The sequence below is a fragment of the Megalops cyprinoides genome, chromosome 4, assembly GCF_013368585.1.
Source record: "Megalops cyprinoides isolate fMegCyp1 chromosome 4, fMegCyp1.pri, whole genome shotgun sequence".
NCBI classification, from domain to species: domain Eukaryota; kingdom Metazoa; phylum Chordata; class Actinopteri; order Elopiformes; family Megalopidae; genus Megalops; species Megalops cyprinoides.
The window spans coordinates 33138836-33165621 of NC_050586.1; the positions used below are offsets into that span (position 1 = coordinate 33138836).

A 26786-nucleotide genomic window follows, 5' to 3' on the forward strand; every position below is an offset into this window, starting at 1 on the left:
CCAGAAACCACGTGAAAAATAAATGCATTTTAGCGAGAAACCCCTAGAATATAAAAGATAGCATATGTTTGATAACACATGATATCTAGTGTGCTGTCAATAGTGTGTTGAAATTTTAAAGGTGCTCAGGCACACGTAGTGAAACACTCACGTGCAAGACAGTGCTTCACGTGTGAAACTAGTTGCTGGGAACGCCATGCCAGTTGCTAGGAAGTGGCGAGGCCGCCGCCGTGTTGTCACCGATCTGTATGACATATGGACCGATTAGCTGGCAAGAAGAGCTGAACAATCTTGAGCTGAATAGTATCTGCGCAAGTGATGTGGCACCAAGGTTCCCAACCAAATAGCGTAAGTCTGGAAAATGATCCACCGTCTTAGACGTCAATTGTGTGGTCATTTCAGTTTATTTCATTTCTTGAAGGTAACACAGTAAGTGTATACATTTGACTGCGTTTGTTTTTCAAGTGTGTTGCTGTGGTGCACTCAGGTTTTAATGGTAATATGCAATACTGCAGAGCTTTAATGGTGTGAAGCTGTTATGGTGTTATGTAATGGAGCAAGGTTCTTTTTTTATGAAATATCGGGACAAACCACAGCGTTCGCAGACGTTCGAAACAGGACAGTAAAAGAAACGAAACACACAGGTACCCTACAGACAGTTATCTCTTTATTATAAGGCATACCTGAATGTTTTACATTTTTAATACAAATTGTGTTACAAAGGTATATGAAATATTTAGAACCTAGGAAGCTAAATTTCCAGTTTAATGCAATGACTAAATAATACATTCACTTTAGTTACATAACATCCAGGATACACAAGGGGAAGTGCACAACAGAGGATATATATTTATATTTATATATATACATACACACGTCACACATACACAGGCACTCGCACATTCACACACGAAAAGGTTCTGCCAAGACAAAGCTTAAATTTCCAGTATGAGTGATTGTTTATCTTTTTAACTGCCCTAAACTTCAGACTGGACACTAATCAGTGACCCATCAAAATATCTTGCGCAATGCCATGCAATACTTCAACATAATATTACAATTTATGGTTTGATTGATGACTCAGGGGTTAAGCAACACATTAATAACTGCTACGTAGAAACACTCATTTTTTTCTTGTGACTGGGTAAAGTATGACTCATGCCATAAACAGATTTTTAAAAACCACATCCTGAGCATAATCGTCTGTCCAGAGTACTCAACATGGCATCTTCAGTTCAAAGCTAGTTGCTTTCATGGGTTCATTTGGCAGGAAGGAAAGCATGTCAGTCACCACAATGTAGGATTGTCTCATGAGACTCTTGTCCAGAGGAGAGGAGAAATGAGTGTTTTATCCTATACTACGACATCCATCATGTGAAGGCGGTGCAGTATGCCTGGCATTGTAAGTGTGGGATTTAGGCAGAAATCAACCCACATTTTTTTTTTTTTTGGGGGGGGGGGGGGGGGGGGGGGTATTAAGACAGTCCCCATGGTTAAAAGAACACTTATACAGTTCAGATGTCCTTGAATTACAGTTTGCACCAGCCCACCACTTTGCTCTCAGTCAAGAGTTGATTACAGTCAACCCTCCTGTGTTCTTCTGCATGGGAACAGTTCCTCTGATGTCCAGAAGATGGCGCTAAGAGCGCCTGTACTGACCTGCACTCAAACACATCTGTTCCTGCTCACACGGATCGAGGCATCCAATTTGCATCACGGCACATGCAAAAAACTGAAGAGTGTCCGCCGGGTGTGTTTTGTTTGGATCCATGGAATGCTCAGGAAGTGAGCACATATAGGGGGAAAGAGGTCAGTACTTGTCTTGAGAAATAAAAAAACATGATGTTCTAGAACTGCTTGGTGGACCTTTACCTCTGGTAAACAGCAACGTGTGATGCAACCACAAGGAGCAGTAGGACATGGAGAACTACAGCATCAGTAATGGGCAACACACACACACACACACACACACACACACACACACAGCACACTCCACTTATAATTCTTCTCTTTAATGTCACTGCCCCTCCCCTCATGCCAGGTACGCATGGCTTTCACTGTTCCTACAGCTCCGACTGTGTCCGTTTCTTCAGCAGTTGTCGTGTGAACCGCCTCCCGGCACAGATGGCTTAATTTGTTCAGAATCCCTACAATCATTGTTTTTATGACATTGGTTGGTTTGCTTATAAAAATCTGCTGGCAGTGAAACTGGACGGATGCTCTTCCCAGACTGAATTATGAGTGGTTAGTCATTGGCGTGTGAGACAGAAGAGTGGGTGAATGCTGGAGTAATGCTGGGTCGGTCGCGGGGTTGTCTGCAGATGGAGGAACTGGAACATCTGGGGCTGGCCGCGGCAGCTGGACGTGGAAACCTGTTTGGGAACAGGACGTGCTCCGTACTGTAGGTGAACGCTGGAACACAGCAAGGCTGTCCTGGTAGGGGGAAAAAAAATGACGAAATAACTCAGATATATCCTGTCATGCTCTCCCATTCAACCTCAGGGTTATCCATCATGATGCTTTAATGGCAGGTAGATGGCAGGCAATTTCAGGGCCTGTTTATTTCCCCATTGAAGCTCCCCTGGCAAACATGTACTACATACTCACATGGATGTTGACATCGCTGGCAGGTTGGGTAACAGATCATGCGAAGGGGTTGCCATAGGGGGCTCCGAAAGAGCCTGGTGCAGCAGGCTGGACAGCTGGAGCAGCCTGGGTATGCATAAGAAGGAAACATGCATGGAAAGTCATTCACCAATGATACAAAGCTGTAATAATTACCATGACCCATTTATCAAAACGCCAAAGCGGTTATTGTGTAAACATTACGAATGCGTTTCTCATTCATCCCACTGACAGTAGACCCGGGGGTCCATGGTGCCATGTACTACACAGCACCAGAGCTGAATAAAATATTTTTGCCCATGTTAATTCTGACGTGTGGATCTACCTTCTGCTTCTTCAATGTATGCAGCCAGGGGCAGACAGCAGGCACCTACCGTGGCAGAGGAAGGGGCTCCAAAAAGGCCGGACCCAAAAGGGTTGTCAAAGAGGCCCTGGGCTGGGGGTGGAGCGCCAGCTACAGGGACGGGAGCGGGTTTCGGCGGATCTGGAGACAAAGCGATGGCAAAAACAAGTTGTGCTTCTCCGATAAAGCTTAATAATATCTATCATCAAACCTCAAAAATGAGCAATTCTTAAACCCCCTAGGCCTAGGCATATAAAGCCTTAAGTCTATGAATAGCTCTTCCAGCTGTTTCACATTAGTACATAACTGATAAAGGAAAATAGTTGGGTTGCACCAAGAGGGTAAGACTGGCTAAAGAAGATGCAGACAGACACAAATAACGACAACACTAACATTCCTGCCCCCTAGCTGAACCTCTAAAGCTAAAATACACTATATGGACAAAAGTATTTGGACGCCTGACCATTACATTGTAATGACATTGTATTCAAATACATATACTTTAATATGGAGTTGGTCCCCCTTTTGCAGCTATAACAGCTTCCACTCTTCTTGGAAGGCTTTCCACAAGATTTTGGAGTGTTTCTGTGGGAATTTGTGCCCATTCATTCTGTAGAGCGTTTATGAGGTCAGGCACTGATGTTGGACGAGAAGGCCTGGCTCGCAATCTCCGTTCCAGTTCATCCCAAAGGTGCTCGATGGGGTTGAGGTCAGGGCTCTGTGCGGGCCAGTCAAGTTCTTCCACACCGAACTCATCAAACCATGTCTTTATAGTCCTTGCTTTGTGCACTGGGGCATGTCGGAATAGAAAGTCATGTTGGAATAGAAAAGGGCCTTCCCCAAACTGTTTCCACAAAGTTGGAAGCATAGCATTGTCCAAAATGTCTTGGTATGCTGAAGCATTAAGATTGCCCTTCACTGGAGATAAAGGGCCTAGCCCAAACCTTGAAAAACAGGTGTGGCCAAATACTTTTGTCCATATAGTGTATGTTGCAAATCAGTCCAGACACATGTTAGTCAACAATTTTTTTTTTCCTGCATGTACATTAGTTAATTATGAGTTAGGACTACTGTACTGAGAAAAATCCAAAATGGAAAGGAAAAAAAAAATCAAGCCAGGTTAGTAATATTAATGAGTGTTAATGCGTTACCATTAGTTTCGGTTGATATCTGACTGATGTCAAAGTCATCGTGATCAGCGGCCTCTTGGGCCAAGCCCACTTTGCTGGAGAAGTACTGGGCGAAAGCGGCGCTCGTGCTGAGGCTGGCCAGCTGCTCACCCCTCCGCGCCGGGACGGCCGGCGGCCTGGCCAGCTGGAAGTCCTTGAACATGTCCTTCCCGGTCTTTGGTCCCCGCTCGCCAAGGGGGTCCAGAGCCGTGAAGGCATCGCTCTCCACCCGGGGGGCCTCCTTGGCGGGGCGGGGCGGGGGCTGAGGAGGGGGGCTGGAGGCCTGCGGCGGCCCCAACAGCAGGCCTGGCGCTGGAGTCGCCGGGAACATGCTGGGCTGGAAGGGGTTGGCGGAGGGCTGAGTCCAGGCTACAGGGGCTGCCGGGGTGGCCGCCTGGCCCCAGGAGGGGACCTGCGGGACGGTGGCCGTCCCAAACGCCGGTGGCACCGGCCCCCAGGCGGGGACGGGCGGGGCGGTGAACGCTGGGGGCTGGGGAACGGCAGGAGGGGCGGAGAACAAGGATGGGGCTGGCTGGCTCCATGGGACATTCCCTGGGGCTGGGGCTGAGGTGGGTGCAGACAGCAACAGGGTTCCTGAAAGAGACAGAGCACAGAGTGACCTCAGAGTGAACTCACGCATGGAATTACTGTGATTTCTCCAGCATAGTGACAATCTGCAGTCACGGCTGATGTCATCCATGTCTAGACGCCGCCTGTCTGCATGCACTTGTGACTTTCACGGATGCACTTTTGCACCCTTGCCTTTGCAAGTCGCTCTGCAGAACAAAGTCTACCGAATGTCAAAATGTAAATGTAGCGCTCCTTCAAGGCATAGAAAGTGTCACAATTATGAAACAGCGTGACGTGTTTTACCGAGAGCAGACATGGAGGATGAGCCGTTGGTAAAGAGGTCCACTGGTTTCGCTGGAGATGGGTCCTGCTGCGGTGAAGGGGGTGACTCTGTCTGGCTGGGTGAAGCAAACAGGTCCGCTCCAAGCAGGTCATTTGTAGGGGACTGATGAGAACAAAATGCACATGTTTATAAAGCATCCAGGTCATTATGTCAGCCAGAGCAGAGGTCTGTGATCTAAACCTTATGTAAATGTAGTGAATGCACCACATCCAGCAGATTTAAATAAAGAGGATAAATATAGCATGAGGAAGGCAGTGAAAAATTCTCCCCATAAAAGACACCAAAGAAGGGGCTGAAATGATATTCCTGCCAAATATGAAAAGATATGCTCCACAGTAAACACCCATAATATTTTAATATGTATTATTTAGTCACAATACATCTTTGAGAACTTTTTAAATAAAACAAACAGACGTAGAGGCAATTTTTCATACTTTCAACACCAGCGTCAGCACTTACCTTGAAGACACAGTAATCACTGAGGCATGAAAGGCGGAAATGAAACAAGTTAATGGAGCATGAGCCAATTTGCAGAGGTTAAACTCGGAGCACACAGACGCCCAAAAAAGAAGATTAGCTTCACTTGTACACTGTTACATCTCCAGCAGCAAATCCTCAGCTGACCATCTGCTTGCTTCTGACAGACCTTAGCCATTTCATGCACCCCTCTGAACAGGCTTTGAAACCTTTTGCAACACCCCAGCCCTGTGACGGAGGGGAATGGATCACATGCACGATCTGTCTGCCAGCACACTGAAGTCATGCGAAAGGTTAGCGGCGCTCTTGCTTTCACCTTAACACTCCTCCGTCCTCGTCCGGCCTTCGCGTTGAGCGGGGGAGGGCTAATGATGACGGAATCCTTCGCCGGGGGGGCGGGGGGCTCTGGCTTGCTTGCGGGCTCGTGTTTCACGCCGTTCTGCAGCGGCGGGCTTTTGTCGGGGGCTTGCAGAAAGGGGTTCTGGGGGGACTGGCTGTGAGAGCCGTTCTGCTCCCTCACCGGGATCCCGTTCTGATTCCAGGCGGACGCCGCCGCCGCCTCGGCCGCCTTCCCCTCCAGCGGCCACTGGCCGTTGGCCAGCGCCTGGATCACGGTCCGATTGGATATCTGATCAAACTGCTGGGCGAAATAGTCGGAGCCGCCGTTCTGGTGGCCGTTTAGCGAGGCCCCTTGGGCCGCCGGCTCGTTTTTGGAGAAGGGGTCGTCGCTGAAAGGGTCTGGAATGGGAGCGGGAAAGAAGCTGTGCTGAGAGGGGAAGGGGTTCTCAGGCGAGGCGCTGGGCTGTGGCCTGGGCCGGGGGACAGAGGGAGCACAGGAAGTGGTGAAAGGATTTCCTTTGACACAGTTCTGGTTGTTGTCAATCTCAGTGGACAGATCCAGCAATAGGATATCTTTAGTCTCCTGATTTGGCGAGAGAGAGAGAGAAACATGGAGAAAAAGAGACAGAGAGAGGAAAAATTAGGTCAAAAATTTGGTGGCACAGGTGAATTCCACCGTAAAATACAACAACGCATACGCGTGCCATGAAAAAAGCAAAGCTCATGAAAAAATCTGACTAACACCAACATGCATATTACTCAATATATTTGCCATTTTGGATGATTTGCATGAAATCTGGAGCCAGCGTACGATGAAAGTGTCCTGTGATGGCATGTAACGTTTGGCAAATGTGTGTATACTGAAAATGTCTTTGGAGAAGTTACCTTGGTTTGATATCTCACAGTCATGGGAATTTGATTGAAAAAAGAACAAAACTACATCAAAAACCCGCCAAGTATAAATATCAAAGATATACATTTTTCCAGGTATAGCACAAATATCACATATGAGAAACTAGCAACACCCTTAAATCACAACACAAACTCTCATGTTGTTCACTCACGTAACATTTAGAGACTTAACTTCTGAGATTTTAAATTAATTCACTGTCAGTCTTTAAAAAAGAAAAACTCTGTGACATCAGAACAATTCCAAAACTGCTCAAACACATGCATTGTAGCCTTAGACTAATCAACACAGCTAAAATAAAAAACTAACAAAAGCTGGCCTGTTGTCAGCATTGGTAATGTCTGTTCTTCATCATACACTCTAGGTTCAGGAAGCATATCCACATGTTTATGCAGTTAAAACCTTGCCAGCTCAACTGCTCCCAATGACCACATTTCCTTCATGTCAAAGTCTAGGACCATCAGGGCCTCTTTGGCTTTACAGGAGTGGAAAGACACAGCACATAGTGAAGGCCAATAGGAAAAAACAGTTCTGAGAAATAACTAGTGCTCTCTGGTGCCAATCATCCTTTAATTTTTCTGTTATTGGTTTATTTTGTCAGATTGTTCTCCAATTATACATTTCTCCAGTAGTTTCAACACATTACCTTCCCTGAAGAAGTCACACACGGCTGTTATTCATGCCCTTTATGTAATGTGTGTTTAATTTTATGTGCGGTCGCTAAACTAGTTCATCCCTATTGAGTGGAGTGTATGCACACTCCTCTCCGGCCAGGTGGGTTAGCACTTACTGGGGGAGTGTTCAAGTCTGGTGGTGTTGACATGTCTCCAAACAGGTCCAGCTGTTCCACACCCTGCCACACAGAACACAGAGGGAGAATAGGGAGCTTTAAAGGAGCATTCCACAGTGTCACGGCCTTATTTAAACTTCCATCACACATCCTAAGTTTGAGAGGGGAAAAAAAAGGGTCTGTTTGCCGACTGTTTCAACAAGCGAACCTTGTAGTAGAACACATCCGAGCAACCACGGCTGTGATGCGACAGGGAGTGATTTATGATGACACTTAAGGACGACAAAGGGGGGGGGGGTCAGGGGTGAACCTGGAAACCATAACTTTTTGTTTGTTTTTTATCACTGAACGTAGGGATGGGAGGGAGAAAAGTTTTCTGGTTCAATATGGAGATGTCGCAGCCGGTATGCTGGCCCGTCTCAGGGACTTCCTGTCTGCAAACTCCATCACTTCCCCTGTGGAATGCAGGCCAGATGGCCACCGCGCTGCAGCGGCTGGCTGGCCAACCAGATGCGGCGTACAGGCCGGCCACTGGAATTCGAAACTAGGCCCCAAATGTGCACTGATGGCAGGCTGGTTTATAGGATGCGCAGACTTGACTGGACAACCTGGAGAACTGGTGCATATAACCGGTTGAAACTACTAGTGTACAGCCAATGTGAAAACACTGGGCTGTTTTTATGCAAAAGAGGAAAAATGTATAATGTATAAATGTATACATTGTATAAAACAATGTTTTGTATCAAGTAATTGTAAGTAAATAAGTATGTTAACAGGTTAAAGTATACTTACTTTATCCACTTGGCTTTCACCACTGTGCAAGGAATCACTGCCGTTCTGAAAAAAAATAAACAGATATAGCACTCAGAGAAGGACTCAAGAGAAGGAATTAAATACAAAGTAACTGCTTCTAATTTCAACACTTACCTCCACCACTTTATTGGTTTCATCCTAGAAAACGAAGACGCATTAAAACCAGAGTTAAAATGTTGAAAGGGAAATTAAATGTTTCAACTCAGTGATGCAAGTGTGAAAACAGCCTTATAGTTCAATAAAAAAACACTCCAAGTAACAAACATTTGTGCTAATACAGCATATTCCACAGTTACTGAAGAAGGAAAAAAGGCAAAATGTGTTGATTTTTAAAATACATATTATGCTGTTGCAATTCAAATAAATGGAGAATTAAAATCAAACATGAGTACAACATAATTGTGTGAGTCAAAGGTAAATGTGTCCCAAAAAACGTAAAACAGTTCCATTCACAGTTGGGAATGATTACATGATGTCATTATGTCATTCCTATGATTAATGGTTGAATGGTTCCTATGTTTAATTGGATGAAAATGTGAGTTTGCAGGACTCTCTGGGGCTTAAGGAAGAGACTGTAAGTATATAGCACATCTCACACTCAGGCCTAAATTTCCTTTAATTAAACCAGCTGCAAGGGTACCCAAACATTATTTATTTTAAAAAGCAAGATAAACACCAAACATACCCTATTCCCATTGAACATGGACTTCCAGTAAAAATCAATCCAAAAACGCCATGTTTCTGGGAATGATTATTCGGGGCTAATGCCACATGTTGCTAATGTACCTAAGGTAATGTTAGCTAGATCAACACCTTGACATTTGCCGGAAAAGCAAATCAAAATGCTATTTTTAGTGATTTGTCCCCCACAGAAACTCTCACGAAGGCAAGATAAAACCCTGACCACACATTCCTGAATCATTTACCTTCTTTGAGCCCTCAGTTTCTTTCTTCTTCAAATTGAAAATTAACAGGAAGAGGTCCTTTAGATCAATAACCAGAGGCTCGGCCTGGGATAAACACAAACAGAGGCCATTGGTGGGACAGTAAGCCACAGGTCTGCCGCCCCTACAGATGAGGATACAATCTGTACGCTGAAAGCACTACAGCCAAACATTATACATTACAGAGAAGACGACCCTGCACATTAACAAAAGTCAGTCAAAGTTTAAACAAGTGCTTTTAGCGAAAGCACCACCGCTGCAAATCGTACATTCTAATCCAAGGTCATCATGGTCTATGCCCAGTGCCATTCAGACCACCACTGTCCGCAAAAATTGAATTCCCTTTCTCAGACCACCTGTGCTTTCTGCTTCAGAAATTAACAAGGCAGAGGGAGGTGAACATTTTGGCACTGATGGGCCCGCTGGTGCGTGGAGCGTTGCGTGCTGTACCTGCTGGGCTGTCTTTATGGCAAAGAACTGGTGCTGGCCCTCCGCGCCACACACGTAGCCAAACGCTCGGTTGTCTGTCACATCTCGTGCAATGAAGGAGATCTTATTCACAGCATGCTCATGTTCTATTACCTGGGGGGAGGGGGGAGACGGTGTTAAAGAAAAAACAGTAACCATCAGGTTCTACCTTGATCATCCACACATGGTCCCAGAACGAGAGCGTAACCCTTGTTCTGACAGTCTATTTGCAGAGCCACTGTACTTACAGTCAAATGGTGGATAACAGCAGAATGTGTTTATAGAACAAACCAAATGGGTGCACTCACCCCTGTTTTCTCGTCGATAATTTTGATGCCCGACAAAGATATGTTGACCCATATTCTTCGTTTGTGCTTTCCCTGGGAACGAGCTGCTGCAGCCATGCCCTGTGTTCACAGAAACACCCCACAGCTGCATAAACATCCTCTCCTCAACACAGGTACATGAACACACATTCTTCAAGGCCACAGCTATGGAAGACGCTTTTCCCCTACATAAATACTGTGACAATAAAATACACGTAGCACTTGTTACTTGACGGGTATTCTTTGTTATATATTTTTATATTTTTTATAAGGAATGAGGAACTAAGAACTTTAGTTTGAATGAGCAATTTAGTATTGGGGCTCAGAGTGACTATGCTTGCATCCACCTTCAGTTTCATCATGGAGTCTTGGCTCATTTTGTCCCCTCTGGCAGCGGGCACATCGTCCACGCCGATCAGCTTGGCCTTGTATCGGACACCATCACCTTTGAACCTGGCCAGCAGGAACTCATCTGTCTTCTCTGGGCCTGCCACATGAGAAACACACATACAGGCCATGTAATCTATGAATCACATATGTGTGGGCATAAAAAACAGCATTAGCAGTTAGCTGCTTGGAAATCAACTACTTGGGTCTACAAGTCAACTTCTTAGTCCTACTTAATAGTTTTATACAGTGTATTTAGTCACTAGGAAATCCTGCTTGCCTTTAATGTCACAACCATGAATCCTGAAGTGCAGAACAATAAATATCTTTTCCCCAGTTCTGAAAAAAGATGCTTGGGTTCATGAATTACAGCTGACAAGTAAATTGGTCTGTTGAAAATAACTGCGCGCACCACCATAGGTGGCCCCAGCGGAACTGAGACCTCAAGCAACAGACTCCACTACGCCATTCTGGTAATATCTATTCTTAAAGGCATTTACCTGGAGCAATATGAAATATCCCATCATTGCACGCACAATCTTTTAAATTACACCCTCAAAGGGGTTATTTAACTCAGCGTGGCTCCTGGCAGGAACCACGGGATCAAATGACAAAGCCCACAACACCTACACACAATCACTTATCCCCCCCCCAAAGGCACTAATGCGCAAACCAACCATCATTAAATCCAAACTTTACAAGTGGAGGTGCTGCTGCGTTCAAACTGTGTAAAACAACGGCCCACCAACGCACTGGCAACAGCAGGGATGCGTTATGACATTGCTGGTTGGGGTGGTGAGGAATGCATTATAAAAACTTTCAAGGATGATCTGCCCATTAAGCCTCAATTGTTCCCGGTTCACTCTAGATTCCACTCTCACGACTTGCCTGAGTTGTTACGTTGACGCTGCCTACATACAATACACCATGCTTTTGACTGTTAGGAATTTGTCTAAACGTATAGTTGCCTTTAGCTACACAACACATGAGATGGTCAAATTTCCTTAAAAGGCATCGTTGTTCTTTTTTGTGCCTGTATCTACAATGCGACTGAATTTCACACAATGGAAAGTATTTTTAGGTGAGATATTCTCAAGCTGAACTACTTGGCTCCGTGAAGAGGAAGTGCTTTCTGCCAAACAGCTCCCCGCGTCCTCTTTTCTCTGGCGAAACGAGTGGGAGGGCAGATATCCTCAATCGCTGCTTTTCAGGTTGCTCCCGAGGATCAAGGCCTGACACAGCTAACATGCTGCATGCCTCTCAGCTCTGTCAGTCACTTCAGCGGCACAGAGCTAAGCCTTGCCGACCCGAAAACCTAAATGCTATGAAAATCAATGACACAGTGACTTGGACACAGCTGTGCAACACCACCACTTTTAAGCAGGGGGTTTTGTAAACATTACAGGCTTCCGTTATGCTGTGAGGCCTGCAGTCACCCTCTCGTCCTACCGTCCCATCCTGCTTTTTCCTGCTCTCCTCCCCCCTTTCTCTCTCATCCCCCCCATCCCCCACACTCTCTCTCTCTTTCTCTCATTATTGGTCTCTCTCAATCTACCTCTATCAAAGCAAGCAGACTGGCGGTGCCAGGCCTACACTGACGAGGTAGTGTGGTGTCTCTCTCTAGGACAGTCTTCCCCCCAACCCCCCCTTGTCCCGGTGGAATTGAAGAGGCGGGATTGGGGGGGGGGGACTGTTCAGGGTGCTGGCAGAGCCCTGTGCTGGAGGCCCGTGGCTGAGAACACCATTGACATTCTCAGCATGCGGACTCACAGCGGCCTGCAGGGGACAGTTCTCTTTCCCTCTGAGCAAACAGGGACGCTCTCACAGCAAAGCCCAACACATCAAGGGCTCCCCTCCTGTACATGCAAATCAGCCCGATCCCCTGGGCCAACACGCGTTTCACTGTGCACTCAGGTGCTGCCTGTTCCATTCCTAATGCGTCACAGACAACAAAATTCACTGCGTATGCCATTTCACAATAGCTCTGACTCATTCACACACACTGTGGTTGCTACAGAGCAGTTTTGACTTACTCCCACATGTTGTGAAACCCAAAAAACTGACTCAGGCGTTTTGACCAGAATTGACTGCATGCCCGGTCTGTGTGAGAAGCCAGCTGTGCCCCATTCCTCATGAGCATTCTTCAGGATGGAAACCAGCAGAGAGAAAAATAATGAGAAGAATTCACTGGAATGTGTGGTACACAATACACAAATACTGTATGAATACCCAAGATCTCCATCTCCCTATGGCTTTCGAGACTAGTCTTTAAATGCAAAACAGTGATTTGGACCAAGCACAATTGTCATAGGAACATGATACAGTGCAACATTGTTTCCCAGAAGAAGAAATCTTTGAGAACACATGACGTAGATCACAGAATTACACTAAAAAGACAATGAGGAATGTATGATTATAAGCATGCTTGGCACTTGGCAGAGTGAGGTTGCTACATGCCCGTCTTTGAGACCTAACAAGACACATCTTTTCAAAGCTACCCCATGACCTTTCTTCTATTCCAACAGGCGCAGAGCGGGCATTTTTTTATTAGGGGTAAAGTTTCTTGAGTACAAGCAAAAATGAGGTGTGCTGTGACACAAACCAGTGACCACTACCCCAGCATGGATTTAGGGTAATAAAACACAAATGAATGAGAGGGTGGGGTTGTTGAAAGGGGGTGTGGTGTGAAGGTTGTGCAGGAAGGTAGCATACACAGTAACACATGCTAAGCCAGTTACCAATGTGAGGGCTTTTTTTGGCCCTGTGGACTGGAGTCAGATTGTAAAGGAAAGAACCTACTAGCAGAGCTGTTGTTCAGCTGCTGTAATATATCATCCTTTATATGTATGTATTATTTCAAACTGAGACCAAGAACATGATGCAGTAAAAACACTTCAGTGGCCATAATAATAAAGGAATGAGACTTATGAGCGTCGATATTCCATGTAGAGTTCTGCAAAGCTTCTCAAGTTTCGAACCTGCTGAGGGGACCGTACTTTAACAGAACATGTATTTATGTATATTATATTAAAAAATATTAAGTTACATATTTTAAACCGTGGGCTTTTGCTCAGTCTCCACACAGACATTTACATCTTTAGTTTATGTGCTTGACCTCATCAAAGCTTTCAAGAGCTGTTCACACTGGCTCTAGAGACCCTTTGGTACTGTGGTTAGTGCAGAAATGCAGACCCCAGGAGGTCCCACGTGACTTTCGGGTGCGTTTTAAATGCCTGCGGGAATTGTTCCATAAATAGAGATGTTATATATCGGAAATTGCTGGTGGGTGTTCAGAACACAAATGAGGCCTTATTAGAATCCATCCTTTTTGCAGACATTGTTAAAAAAACCATGCAGGACAATAGCAATGCACACAAGGTCAGCTTAGCATAATAAATCCAGCAAAATATTAGCCACTGAAGGCACTGGAATGCAGTCTGGAGCCTTTGGTATTCCACTGAAAAGCATGACCTACTTTGTAGATGTTCAATAGCACAAGACAACATGAAGCCTTGCAAGCCCTTCAACTACCTGACCCTCACCGCATATATCAAGCAGAATTATTTCCCCAAATACCAGGATCTGCTTCTTTTCCACTAACAGTCTGCAGCTGGAACTATGGGATGCTTGGAACTCGCAGATGTGTCTTTAAGCATGCACCAGTGGCCACATACTTTTTATTTAGGTTACTAGGTTGATGGTACTTAAGCCTAGGATGATGTTAAACAGTCCCGTCTTTGTGTAGGAGGATGGTGGAGGATGGAAAAACATAGCTGAAATGCCCCAGAATATTTTGGCTAAATACTATAAAGCCACCTGCATCTTGTACAAAAGAGGTGTCTGCATTCTGTAGTGGGTCTGCGGTGACTGCACGTCTTGGGAAGGCTGCGAAGTCTGAGGTGGTTCTGAGGAATGTTTTATTCCCAAATGTCCTTAAGAAAGCTGAGTCAACACTGTGGTTCCAGGTTCTGTGTAGACCTCAGAATTTCTGAGCAGCAAGCAAACACAAAAGGGTAACTGTCCAGATGTTTTTCAGCTTTTTGTTTGCAGGGTCCGAGGGCTTTAACCAAGTAAGTGACACTTAGAGGTATCCAACAGAAATGTATCCTCCATTCAGTCCAAAACTTGTGCAGAAAATTACAACCAAAATGATATGACCAGAACCCAGCAAAGAGCTGCATACCCTGCTGACAACTGCTTGTAGACACAGATTAAAAATAAACTCCGTGAAATTTCCCAGCACTACTGAAATAACTGTCTGTCGGCCACGTGCGTTCACCCACATCGGATTGGCAGAGCGCAGAAAGAACCCAAAACACCCCCGCCCAAAACGCATACCTTTCTTCTTCTCCTTCTTGGAGGGGGTCTTGACGGGGGCCTGGTCGGCCTGGGTGTTTACGCTGGTCTCCGCCTCTGTCGACATGGTGGGAGGGGCCAGCCTCACCAGATAGGCAGGTAGGGGCAAAAGGGAACGCGGATCCTGGGCAGCGTGCTCTCAGCAACTCGTCTCAGCAGTCGCACATACTCAACACTGCCTGCGGGAGGGAGGGAGGTAAGAGAGGAGCAAGAGGCAGAGGATGGTGAGGAAGGGGAAAGAGTAAAGAGGAAGAAATGACACAGAAAAAGAGAGAGAGAGAAACAGAGAGAGAGAGAGAAAGGGGGAGAGAAGCAGAAAAACCCTTTTAATGTCCCCTAGCTTAAGTACCAATTGACTTTACAATGCATTCCTTCAAGTACTTGTGCTTATCAGTCGTCCTTCACTAATTTAAGGATCGAGCGGAAGGAGACGGCCGTGTCACTGATCCACACACACATTAGCAACAGCATCCTACACAGATGACTCCACCAGCACACTGCAGGTTAAACTGCAGCTTAAGAGAAAGGCAGTGTGCCTTTCCCAATGCCTTAATCTGTTACTTACAAAAGGAATGTTTTTGTTTGACACACCTATTAGCTCCAGCCATTTTCTCTTTGGGCAGGTCATGAGGAACGGTGGTTTTTTATCACTTGGGGGTAGGACCTTTAGAATGTTCTGTGTTTGATTTTAAGTGAAGCCCCCCCCCCCCCCCCCCCCCCCCAGACTCTTTAAATGACTGGAGAGCAGGGAGGTGGAGCCACAGCACCCCCAGCAACTCGCCGCCCCCCCATCCAAAGCCCCTTCCAGGAAGCAGCAGTCTTGCGTGCATCTGGGATCCATAAAGAGAAAGCCTCTCCATGCCACTGCCAGGTTATTTTTCCTGTTTGTTTTCAGCCTTGGAACTGGAAACACTTCAAGCACGGCTGCCATGCTAATGTTTTGGCTCTTGTCTTCGGTTTTTGGAGTTTAGCAACAGGGAACGACAGCTACACAAATGTTTTTCCAGCGTCTCCACACCACACTGCAATCAGGAGATGATTGAGTCACATGAACAATAAAAATATAGAGGCGTACGGTTCGAAATGTTCTTTCATATTTGATTTCAGCACATCACAGGGGGAGAAAAGCCAGCACAAACAGACTGGAAAAACTGAAACAACTCGGCCTAATTTACTTTAGGCAAAGTCAGTATTGGAAATCAGAAATCTGCGCTCTCTAAGTTACCGAGTCACATGGTCCCAAATGCTGCTTAAAGGAGTTTGATTTTCTTCAGTCTGAGAATTTGGTATAAATCACTGCAGTATTTCAAAATGTGAAGCAAGCAACACTGTTTTTATGTGCTCCCATACACATAGTGTATTTTTTTTGTGTGATACTTATGTGTGATACTTATTTTCACATGCCTCTACTAAAATGTACAAGACATTTCCATTAGGATACAATTTAAAAGGGGATGTTTTTAAAAGGGAAGTCCAGACCCAATTTAATAATGTCTGAAGCAAATTCCAATCAAAAACAAAAACAAAAACAAAAAACAAAATCCCAGGAAAAAACACTTCATTAGGTTCAGGAATATCCGTAATGGAGGTAACATACTGCATTTGCAATGCTTGTGAAGCCATATCAAAAGAAAATTTTGAGAGAACAATTCCGATACTTGGGGAAAAAACTCTTCACAGCAGAAACCAGCTTTGACCAGTGCAAGTAGAGTTTGTTTTTCATTCCACAGAATTTCAATAAACCACATGATTCTTCACAATTTACTCAGAGGTCTCCTTATTTCTACAATCTCACAGAGCTTCCCTATGGTCCTCCACTGCTGTACGCTCTCAGATGCCAAAGATGGGCCACCATTAAAAACAAAGCACCGACAGAATGTGAGATAACAACACACAGCTGGCTAACCAAACGCATACATGCATATGGATCATTAGAATGGTTTTCCAGCACAGCTTGAGATGACTGAAAACTGCAGCATCATTTCCAATGTGATAGTTGCGATACTTGAGTGCTTTGTAATCGAGTGTCCATCATGTTAATGACCTCATATCAACTAGCAGCCTTCAGCATTTTTTTTTAGCAATTGATGCAAACGAAGGGAATGCATCCAATAAAGTGAATCATGTCTATTATTGGAAGCTGGTGTGAGTGGAAGTACAGAGGGGAACAGCTGCAGGTTGTGTGGAACAGCTGTGTGTGTGGGCCAGAGAGGAGTTGGTGGCCCTGACCCTCTCAGTCATGTGCCCAGCCTTTCAGGACCACTTTCAAAGGCACCTGGGGCAGCGCTATAGGAAAGTAAAACCAAGCGAAAGTGTTTGGACATACCAAACATTTACAAATCTGCCTGTGACGCTGTGTGAACTTGGTACAGAAACCACTTTCCCCTGGAGATATTCTTTGTTTATTTTCCTTACGTACAGACCCCCCCCCACCCCCAAACTAAAAATCAATATCGTGCCTCACTCAGACAAATTTTAAGATAAATTCCTGTCATTTTCAGAGAACCTCTCCTAAATGACCTTTAGGAGCAGCCGTTTGTATACTGGGGTTCTGCTTTCGACCTTTTCCATCACAGGAGAAATGGCACAAACTGGAGAGACACAGGAGAAACAGCTCCAACCGGGCCAAACAACGCGTGAGCCAGGAGCCCAAGCACACACGGCTGGATGTTTACCCACAGAGTGAGTCATTCCCCTCCCTGTTCCGACTGGAGTCCAAGGGGAAATCAGTGTCTGCCTCCTGCACCATTCGATCCAATTCAGCCAGAGGAAAAAAAAAAAAGGACGGAGAAAAAAAGATCACTTCTCGTTAGAGTCCCTCCCTGTGTCACGCTTCCAGTCGCTACATAGCATTTGCTTAGCAGACCATTTTATACAGATCGACTTACATAGCTTACTATTTTTTCACGTTATCCATTTATACTGCTGGATGTTTACTGAGGCAATTCAAGTTGGATACCTTGCCTAAGGGTACAACAGCAGTAGTAGCCTGTCTGGGAATCAAACCAGCAACGTTTGGTTTACAAGCCCTGCACCTTAATAAAGCAATACACCATAGTGCTGCTATTCCATCCAACCTAAAAGTGACTGCAAGACGACTCATTTTCAGGTATGGCCATCTCAAGAGGCCCTCCACAGATACATAGGGTCCTTCATGCTGTATACAACTTTCCAAACCTACAGAAGTAAAAAATTGTCCATCCAAAAAAAATTTTAAAAAACAAACTTAAGTACAGCATTAACACACAACCATTACTCAAGACCTACCACCTGTCCAAAGTCCAGCTCTTCCTTAACCTATGAAGACTAGAGAAAAGGTTGAGGTGTGCAAAGGTAGAGTTGCTGCTGGTGATGTCAGAGAAAAAGTTAAACATTTTGTATCAGAGGCTGTGACCTTCATATCTTACAAAATAGATCGGAAGACCACTTTCTTCAGCAAGTGATTGCACACGTTCATCTAGCTCAGAATGCAAGACGATTACACTGAAATTGCTGCTGCTTGCAATCCAAGTGAAAATCATAACTAATTACAGGCCTGAGTGAGCAAAAAAGACAGTGGCATTCCCACAGTCTGACCGCTGCCAGAGCTAATTTCAAAATAACACACAGGCAACTGAACAATGATCCCATACTAAAACTTCAGAAGTAGTTTTTCTTCCCCTCAACAGCTTAAGGAATAACTAAATGTTTCAATATGCAATTCTGAGTGGGATTCAAAGATAAGACCTCACATAAGAGCACCATTCTTTCAATGCTACTGAACAACACACTTCAGTAACAGGGCACAACTGAGCCAATACAGGTCAATGTCCATGCTTTAAGCCATCAAGTAGACTATGTCACGTCAAGCACTGTGGTCACTTCAGGGCATAATGTAAACTGTCCGTGGCCACCTCCCCTAAGCAGATGTACAGATTCACATGACATAACTCGCTCAGAACAATAGTATGCAGCACCAGGCTGGTTTACAGAAAGGTGATAGGTATAGGTCAGGTGCAATCCTGACCTCTCATCATGATTCCTGATAGCATTTGGAAACACTCGCTGAGCCTATGAAAAACCATGATTCACGTGTTGAGTGAACCATGGCCAAATGAAAGAGCCTAGATAATCTTTATAACTGGACTGTAGTGACATTTCACTTCCAGACCGATATGTTGTCTGCTTTATGGCACGGACAGGTTCTCTCTGAATGAGACAGGACACGATGGCTGTGCTGCTTCATGCCGGTAGCAGAGAGGTTCCCCTGCGTGTGGAAGACGTGCATTTAATGAGTGTTTAGCCATCTTCAGCTAGTCAATGATGATACCAGAGCCCTATCTGTACACAACAGAGGCGACCTGAGCATTGTACCCTAGTGTTCCACTGGAAAGAAACAGTAACTCCAGACACAATTTCAACGGATTAACGGCGCCTCTTCCCTGCTCAAATCCCCATGTGTGCCGATTCCTTGAGGATATATTTCTTCCTTTCACACAGGACTCCCTGGGGAATGTCTGACTTGGAAGGAGGGGGTAGACTCATGTGGATGGAAGATTAAGCCCCTGTCAGACACCTTCTAAAGTCTCTCTTGCCAAAGCTCTGCACAAGAACAACATAAATATTTGCTCTCTACCCGTACCCTGGCAAGACCTCGATCTCTTTGACTCACTCTCTATTCTCACTCCATCATTCCACCGTCTCAGTGTGGTGCAAGCACAAGATGCCAGAGTCCTCGTCCCGGGAGGAGAACAATGGGTGTGGACACCATCCTTCCTGCTCTATGGGTCCTGGCTCCGCTGCTGTCCCCTGGCGTAGGCCTGGCCCCTCGGATTACACGTAAATATCCACTTCAAAAGGGGGCCAGTGCCAGAGGAGAAGGGGCTGGCTGTAGCACCCTGCCAGAACTCTGCGCCTCCGAATGACCTCAGCCCCCCCCCCCCCCCCCCACCACAACCCCGAGCTCCAAGATCAGGGGCAGCGAGCCAGAACTTCAGACTGGATCAGGGGGCCATGGGGGATTATGTGGACCGGGCTGCAGGGAGGAGATTAGCGCCAGCGGTCGAACGCTCACCTCAGGCCTGCGGGAACAGCAGCGCTCACCACCTTGGCTTCCTCTCTAAGGGCCCTCTCCTCACAATGAGCCCTCTGTGCCTCGGTTACCTGACGTCAGCGCGGTGGAGGGCACGCAAGACGACACTCCAGACACTCCGACAGCACACCGAATGGCGCCCTAGTGACAATCTGCGGGACACGCTTTAACCCCAATGCAAGTTTCTGAGCAAGGGGGCTACGAACGGTCGCAAAACACAAAAAAAGCTCACAACATGTTCATCCTTATGTAGTTAAGCATCATGGCCACGAACCAACTAATTCAAATGCTGGAAGAGGGAGCCCGTCTGGGACTAAACTCACTCTCGCGGGAGAAAGTGAGTCATTATGACAGAGGAAAGATGCTGCACTGTGTACACTGACAGGGAGTAAATAAAAAGAAGAGCACGGCTTTAGATGCTCTCCTGTCTCCCACCAGCGGTGTTTCCATGACGCCCCAGCGCCACGGAGACAGGTGCTGGAAAGGCCATTCATGCCTCCGCTGTCAGAAGCCGAATTTACTTGCCGACACTTTCCAAACATCAAATATACCAGAGGGAGCTCACCAACACAAAGGAGTTACCTCCTTTTTTGGGGGAGACGGGGAAGGGCAAAAATAAGTTCTGAACATTGGAAAAGCATATCCTCGCCAGAGAGAAGAATACTTGTTTCAGTACTTCAGTCAGATCTGAAACCCAACAATCTTTCCACTTGCAAAAGGTTTAAAATGGCCAACTATGCAGGGTCAATGCTATCACAGTCCAGCCATGCCACTATGTGGAGGTTTACACCTGTACACTGTTAAGATGACATTCATCACTGCTCTTTCGTTTACACACTACAGGTCTTCACTAAGAAAACCTCTCCCTTATGTCTTTTACTCTTCTGTGTACGACTGCTCTGGAGTGGCCCGCACCAATGACGGAGTGCCACGAGCTGTTAAAATCACTTTCGATTTGTTGCTATGTTCAGCGTGAAATGGTCAAGCCTCTGTTTGGCCCACTGCTGCTTATCAAGCCTGTGACGCACTGTGCAGAACTCAAGAGGAGTATACTCAGCAGAGAGTCATGGCACTTCACCAGGCCGGCAGTGCAGCAAGCTCCAGACCCAGACACCAGAGCCACAATGGAATTTTCCTCACAGCATCCACATTACGTGTGTCGTTATGCCTCATACCCAGTTTAAAATATCAGCGTAAGCCTTCGGAGGAAGCCTTCAATTGTATGATGCGGTGTAATGCAGAAGGAAATGATGGAGAGAAAATAAGAGGACATTCCAAACATTTTTCCCCATTGTGCATTACAACATGCTTTAGGTATTCACATTGTTCACTTGTGAGAATACAGAAATCCCCATGGACAGAATTGTTAAATATACTGTATGTATGGCGAATCACTGATCTGATAAAGTAGAGACAATTGCCTCAGAGAAACATGCAAACCAACCTATTTTCAGGGCATGGACTAGAGAACAAAATCATGTCAGCACTACACAGAAATTAGTAATGTAATTCTTTCAATAAATTCTACACCACCAGTCGATGTTTCATATCTTCGAAAGATTTTATGATCAACTTACTGGCTGAATGCGTTTCGCATAAAGTCAAGTTTTTGCATTTGACATTATCACATCAGTCAGGCCCCATCTAACAGGAACCCATCAGCTCCTTCTACTATGAAGCTGGAGGATTAATAGAAGTGATGCGGTTTCCAATTACAGAAAAAACATTTCACCTGTCTTACTGACAATACATCATTTTCTCCCATGTGTGGTCTCACAAAGTGTAACTGCTGCCATAAAAGTTCTCAAAATGACTGGTTTGTATCTGGGGCTTCATAAAAGGGGCTGGTATATAACATTCTAAGTTTTTTTTTAAGCACTTTGTTGCTTGTGCTCTTTCAAAAGGGAAAGGCAACTTCACTCAGCCATGTGAAAACACTTTAGTCTTCCTTTGTCCTGTCTATCACGGCTTCCCCTGAAGGCTGTTTTCAACAATACCAGCAATTCTCTGTTGACACTCGTCCCTGGGCCTATTTGACAAAGGAGGCAGTCTGTTAACTTCACAATGCTACACATACCCAAAGACCAGCCAGGGGACCACTTTCGCCTTGGAATGATATGGAGCAAAAGCTCGATTTTGTTTCAATAAAACGCCTAAAGATGCCAGACGAAGGCCTCATTGACCAGTCTGTGACTACTAAATAAATTTCTATTTAGCTCTGACCGCTTTTACAAAAGACTTGGGCGACAGGTATTGATGCAACGCGGAGGCTACCAAGTAGCCTTGTAGATTCAGGACAAAAAAAGAGGAACAGGAAAGTTAAATACCATGTTCTATGTAGCGCAGAACAGACATAAAAGATGAGATGTATGTGCTTACTGAGTGCAGTAAAGTGTAATACTTAAACATATTCAACTGGGCTGATTAATAGTCAACTATCATACAAGGCCTCATACATCACAGAAGGTCTAACAATGGCAAAATAGCATGACACTATAAAATATACAAACGCTCTAATAATAAGCACTGTTACAATTTGAACTTTTGTACTGACAAAAGGAAAAACAAAAAACCAAAAAAAATAACACTTCTCCAATATTCTTCAAGACAGGATATCACAATTACCACTATAAATAATAATACTAGTGTCTCGCTCCCAGCCTTCTACTTCAATCAAACAATTAATACCAGGTGGAATATTTTTCAATTAGCTTCTAATTCAGGCCAACACTGTAATAACTGCAATATGGCTAAAGCCAATACTGATTTCATCGAGGGCCTTTTTGCAGAAATAACCTTGTCCCTTAGTGAGGATCACCACTCTGAATGATCAAACTATGTACTGGAATCACCTCCGGTGCCCATCAGGGTCAGTGCCAGAGGGCAGCAAGAGGTCGGCCATTGTTACCTAGACACTGAGACACCAAGACACTGACCCAGTCATGGGTCACGGTATCCATTACAGAAGTCATCACTTCCTGTTCGCACATTCTATGTGGCGAGAGCTCTGTGGAGCTCCGTGGAGCATCTGTGCCTTTAATCCTCCCGGCACTCCTATTCGTGCAAAGAGATCTTATAAAGACAGTGGAGGTCACCTTCAAGAGGCATTAACGCCTCACAGATGAGGTCAGCCTGTCAGTTTAAAGGCAGCACCTCTTCTTGAGACAACGCAGTTCAAAGGTCAGCCTTCTTTATGGTCCAAAAAAGACGGTAACAAATGGTTCCACATCTGGCTGCGACCTGGCTTGTATTTTGCCACGGCGGCGGTGGAAGGCCTCTTGAGCGCTTGTCCAGATTTCACATTCTTTTGCAGAGTGGGGAAAGAGGGACAAACAAACGCACGGTTCAAAGTTCATTACCTCGCCGCGTGACTGCCGCGGTGAAATTCCATTCACAGCAGCGCTTGGCACTCGGCTGCAATCCCTTCAGCACCAACCTACATACGGTTTAACAAATGAGAGCCTGACTCATTTTCCTGGAAATAGCACAACCTCATCCCAAAAAAAAAACAAATACCATGAGGGAAGGACAAAATGGAAGAACCACAAATGTAGTACGCTGCCACCTTCACATTCTCTCTTTCACAGCAAGCTTTGTTCATTTACTAAACAAGGATGCAACATAACTCTGCAGACAGGCACACAGAGGGAACCACAACCCAGCTAAGAGCAGAGAGACAGAATGGAGGATGTGGCGGGGAGTGCCAACATCTGGTTCCAATAAAACTGCACAACTTGTGCCCCTGCAAGACAAATGACTCTCTCAGTATAGCGTTGGGCCGCATCAGCCCCAAATGAACTTCAGACATTCGAGTGTTTTCAAGACAATCAGCAAGTGGTGACCTACTGTATTGTGTTGTATTGTATTTCAGGCCCTGTTGAGGGATTGCGTCAGTGGCGTTTTATAAGGCTAGTAAAATGGTAAAGAAAAAAACCTGGCCTCACCATCCCTTTAGCTTTCAGCTGAGCGGGCTTATGAGATAGCCCGCTTTCATAGATAAGTATATCAGTGCATCCTTATCTGTGTGCCTCCCTAAGGGCAAGGGGAATGAGTTTATAGTGACATTTCCTCTGTCAGATATCTCGAGAAAGAGAGAAAGAGACAGGAGGTGGGACAGCAATAGAGACAACAGTGAGGGTGACCTTATGTAGGATCTCAAGTCTTTACAGATTACGATTTGAACAATTATCTCTCCATATTATCCAACTGATATCACAGTTATAATACACTGGTACATACATTGACCCTACATGAATAAAATCACACCTATGTACAGAATAGATAAAGACTGACTTCTACCATGCAATATAAAATAATTTAATATATAACAAAATAAATTATTTATATATATATATATATATATATATATATATATATATATGTGTGTGTGTGTGTAAGTGTGTGTATCAAACATTCAGTGCTCTGCAATGGCAGTCTCCTTTAAAGGGCCTGGCTACCCACATATCCCGTTTACTTACAAAAACAGGCACACATATGAAACATGAATCATTAATGATGGCAAATAATGCCCCAGATAAGGGCAATATATGAGATCAGACTAAGCGCACTGTTCCACAGACAACCTGTGCAGCCACTCTGGAGTAAAACAAGTCTGATGAATGAATGAATGAATAACCCTGCAAATGGACACAGAAGCATTGACCCGTTTACAACTCCACATAAGACTGTGAAAGAAATAACCCCTGGAAAACCACCATTTTTATAATCTGGCAAATCACCATTTTTGGAACAGGGGCACATTCATCAGGGACAGAATAAGAGGGTCATCAATTTAACGTTTATACCTCCTCCATATTTTTAGTTTCAGGTCAATCATGACAGACACCCTAACTAAAAAGAAAAAGGTTTTGTTGGTTTTCTGAATGTCGCCCGTTGTAGAGATAGTAATGGAAACTACCTACAGTGGTAGTAATTAATATGCAACCTTGAAACAGGACACACTTCAGCTGAGTACAGAGAGAGAGAGAGAGAGAGAGAGAGAGAGAGAGAGAGAGAGGGAGAGAGAGAGAGAGAGAGAGAGGGAGAGAGAGAGAGAGAGAGAGAGAGAGAGGGAGAGAGAGAGGGAGGAGTACTACTCTGGCACGAGTGTTTTTTTTTTCTAGCGTTTAACATTTATGACAGTGCACTTACATCTAAACAAAACACTCTACCAAATAAAACTCATTCGGGAGGTGGGGGATACTGTACCAAGCGTTTGTAAAGATCATAGGCTACTTTTGACGTCGCCTCTGTGATTTCACTGCAGCTTTATGTAGTACTGTGCAGGCAACTTCATAGTAATTGAGTGAGACGAGCGACCGCTTTAATCATATTTCTTAGCTGAGCACCGCAGCACAAAATGTAAATTGAATAGCCATACAGAATCTTCAACTGAATATTTGTACCTTACCTCAGAAATATGCAGCCTAGGGCATACCAAACGTGGACATTTAAAAATAAAATTATACGTGATGAAAATAAACGAAATGAAATCCCATAACGTTGCTACGTTTCAAAACATGTTTTCGTTTAAAAAGACAGACTGTTAATTTGAATGGATTTCAATGTATATGACTATGAGTAGACCACGTGTTCAGTGTGGTTTATTCAGTTGGAAAGCGAGGTTCTCCAGCTTTAAGTGCATCAATGGGCGGCCGTAGAGAAGCGTACCGCTACAAACCTAGCAACAATAGAGCCTTTGCCTATAGGCAATGCCGTGCAGTCAGTGTTTTCATTTAATTAAAGTACAACGCGTGTAATCCGTTCGAAATAATGCTGAATGTGGATCACAGAGAAATCTGGACGACAGATTACCCAACTAAACGACATACTGTCTGCAATACGTCTGCCGAGACAAAGAAAATAGAGGTTGTTTCCAATATTTTCTGTATCTCATCGTTGCAGCCTACTTCAAAATAAATTCGTTATTCATCTTGAAGCTATAACCTATAACACGTTCTGACACACTTGAATCCAAAGAGACTACAAAATATCCAGAAAAAGAGAATACACGATGAAACATTTCGGTAGGAGACCTGACTACAGGGGTTAAACTAGAGGGGTCATTTACGCTCCTCCACTATACCTGCGCAAACGTCACACAATGTTTATATTACATTAAGAATTCTAAATATGAATTTTGCAATCAAATGATTTCAAAAGTTTCTAACCACTGCCAACAAATAATTAACATTGTGTTAAAATACCGAGGCTTTGGCAATAATTTTCGTATAAAAACTCACGATACATTTCGTTGTAATCCCCAGTTAACTCTTCAAACCCAGTGATCAGCCCTGCTAGCTAGAACTGTAGCAAATCACCCAGTTTGCATTAATGGGTTTAATATCTCACGTTCTATCCACAATTTGAAACCATCCTTTCTGAAAATATAGCCAATAGGTAACACCTTGAGTTAGCGACTTGCGAGGATCATCGGCAAACCAACTGGAAAACCTAAGCAATGTCGTCTATCTTTATTTTACACTCACCGACAGTTAGCTAGCTGCGTCTCCTCGCTGGATTTGACATGTTACTGGAGATTCACCCGGCCGGCAAACGAGATGACAGTGCAGGGTCCCGTCTACCTCTCCACGTTTCCAGTCCTTGTGTGAATTGAGGAACTCTAGACCTCAGACAGCGATGGTTCTAATCAGATGTTGGCAGCTAAGATCTGCGCAGGAATGCGCTGTGATGTTACCGCTGCTTGGGTCGAGTGACTCCCTCAGTGTGGAACTACTGGGTCAGAGGTTTAACTCCGTGTGCGCCAGACTGCAGAGAGACAAACGCAGCGCTGCCTTTCAAATACCTCTTCTATGAACACAGCTGGCCACCCCCCTCAGACTTACCCTTAAACGT

At 44.9% G+C, this 26786-nt stretch overlaps 1 protein-coding gene across 2 annotated transcripts; it reads right to left on the reverse strand.

Annotated features, from left to right (window-relative positions):
* Positions 1 to 396: 396 nt before the first annotated feature.
* si:ch211-204c21.1 (disabled homolog 2) lies at positions 397 to 26703 on the reverse strand. Of its 2 annotated transcripts, none has more exons than XM_036526976.1 (15): positions 26420 to 26703; positions 14843 to 15039; positions 10465 to 10604; positions 10100 to 10198; positions 9774 to 9905; positions 9306 to 9389; positions 8494 to 8517; positions 8359 to 8403; positions 7567 to 7629; positions 5844 to 6449; positions 5011 to 5152; positions 4249 to 4731; positions 3000 to 3109; positions 2608 to 2712; positions 397 to 2433 (listed from the first exon to the last, which is right to left on the reverse strand). In XM_036526976.1, the coding sequence occupies exons 2-14, from the start codon at positions 14925 to 14927 to the stop codon at positions 2644 to 2646; spliced, it is 2082 nt and encodes a 693-aa protein (XP_036382869.1). In that variant the 5' UTR covers positions 14928 to 15039; positions 26420 to 26703; the 3' UTR covers positions 397 to 2433; positions 2608 to 2643. The 2 variants fall into 2 exon arrangements, with proteins under 2 accessions (XP_036382869.1, XP_036382868.1); XM_036526975.1 differs by having other exon boundaries at positions 4120 to 4731.
* Between the last annotated feature and the right edge of the window lie 83 nt (positions 26704 to 26786).

What these genes read in the sequence shown, in the direction of transcription:
- si:ch211-204c21.1 (XM_036526975.1), bottom strand. Translation starts at nt 14,927, where the DNA reads ATGTCGACAGAGGCGGAGACCAGCGTAAACACCCAGGCCGACCAGGCC. An exon ending in AAACTGAGGGCTCAAAGAAG is followed by an intron (nt 8,518 to 9,305) that starts GTAAATGATTCA and finishes TTCGTTTTCTAG; the next exon opens with GATGAAACCAATAAAGTGGT. An exon ending in GTGAAAGCCAAGTGGATAAA is followed by an intron (nt 7,630 to 8,358) that starts GTAAGTATACTT and finishes TCTGTGTGGCAG; the next exon opens with GGTGTGGAACAGCTGGACCT.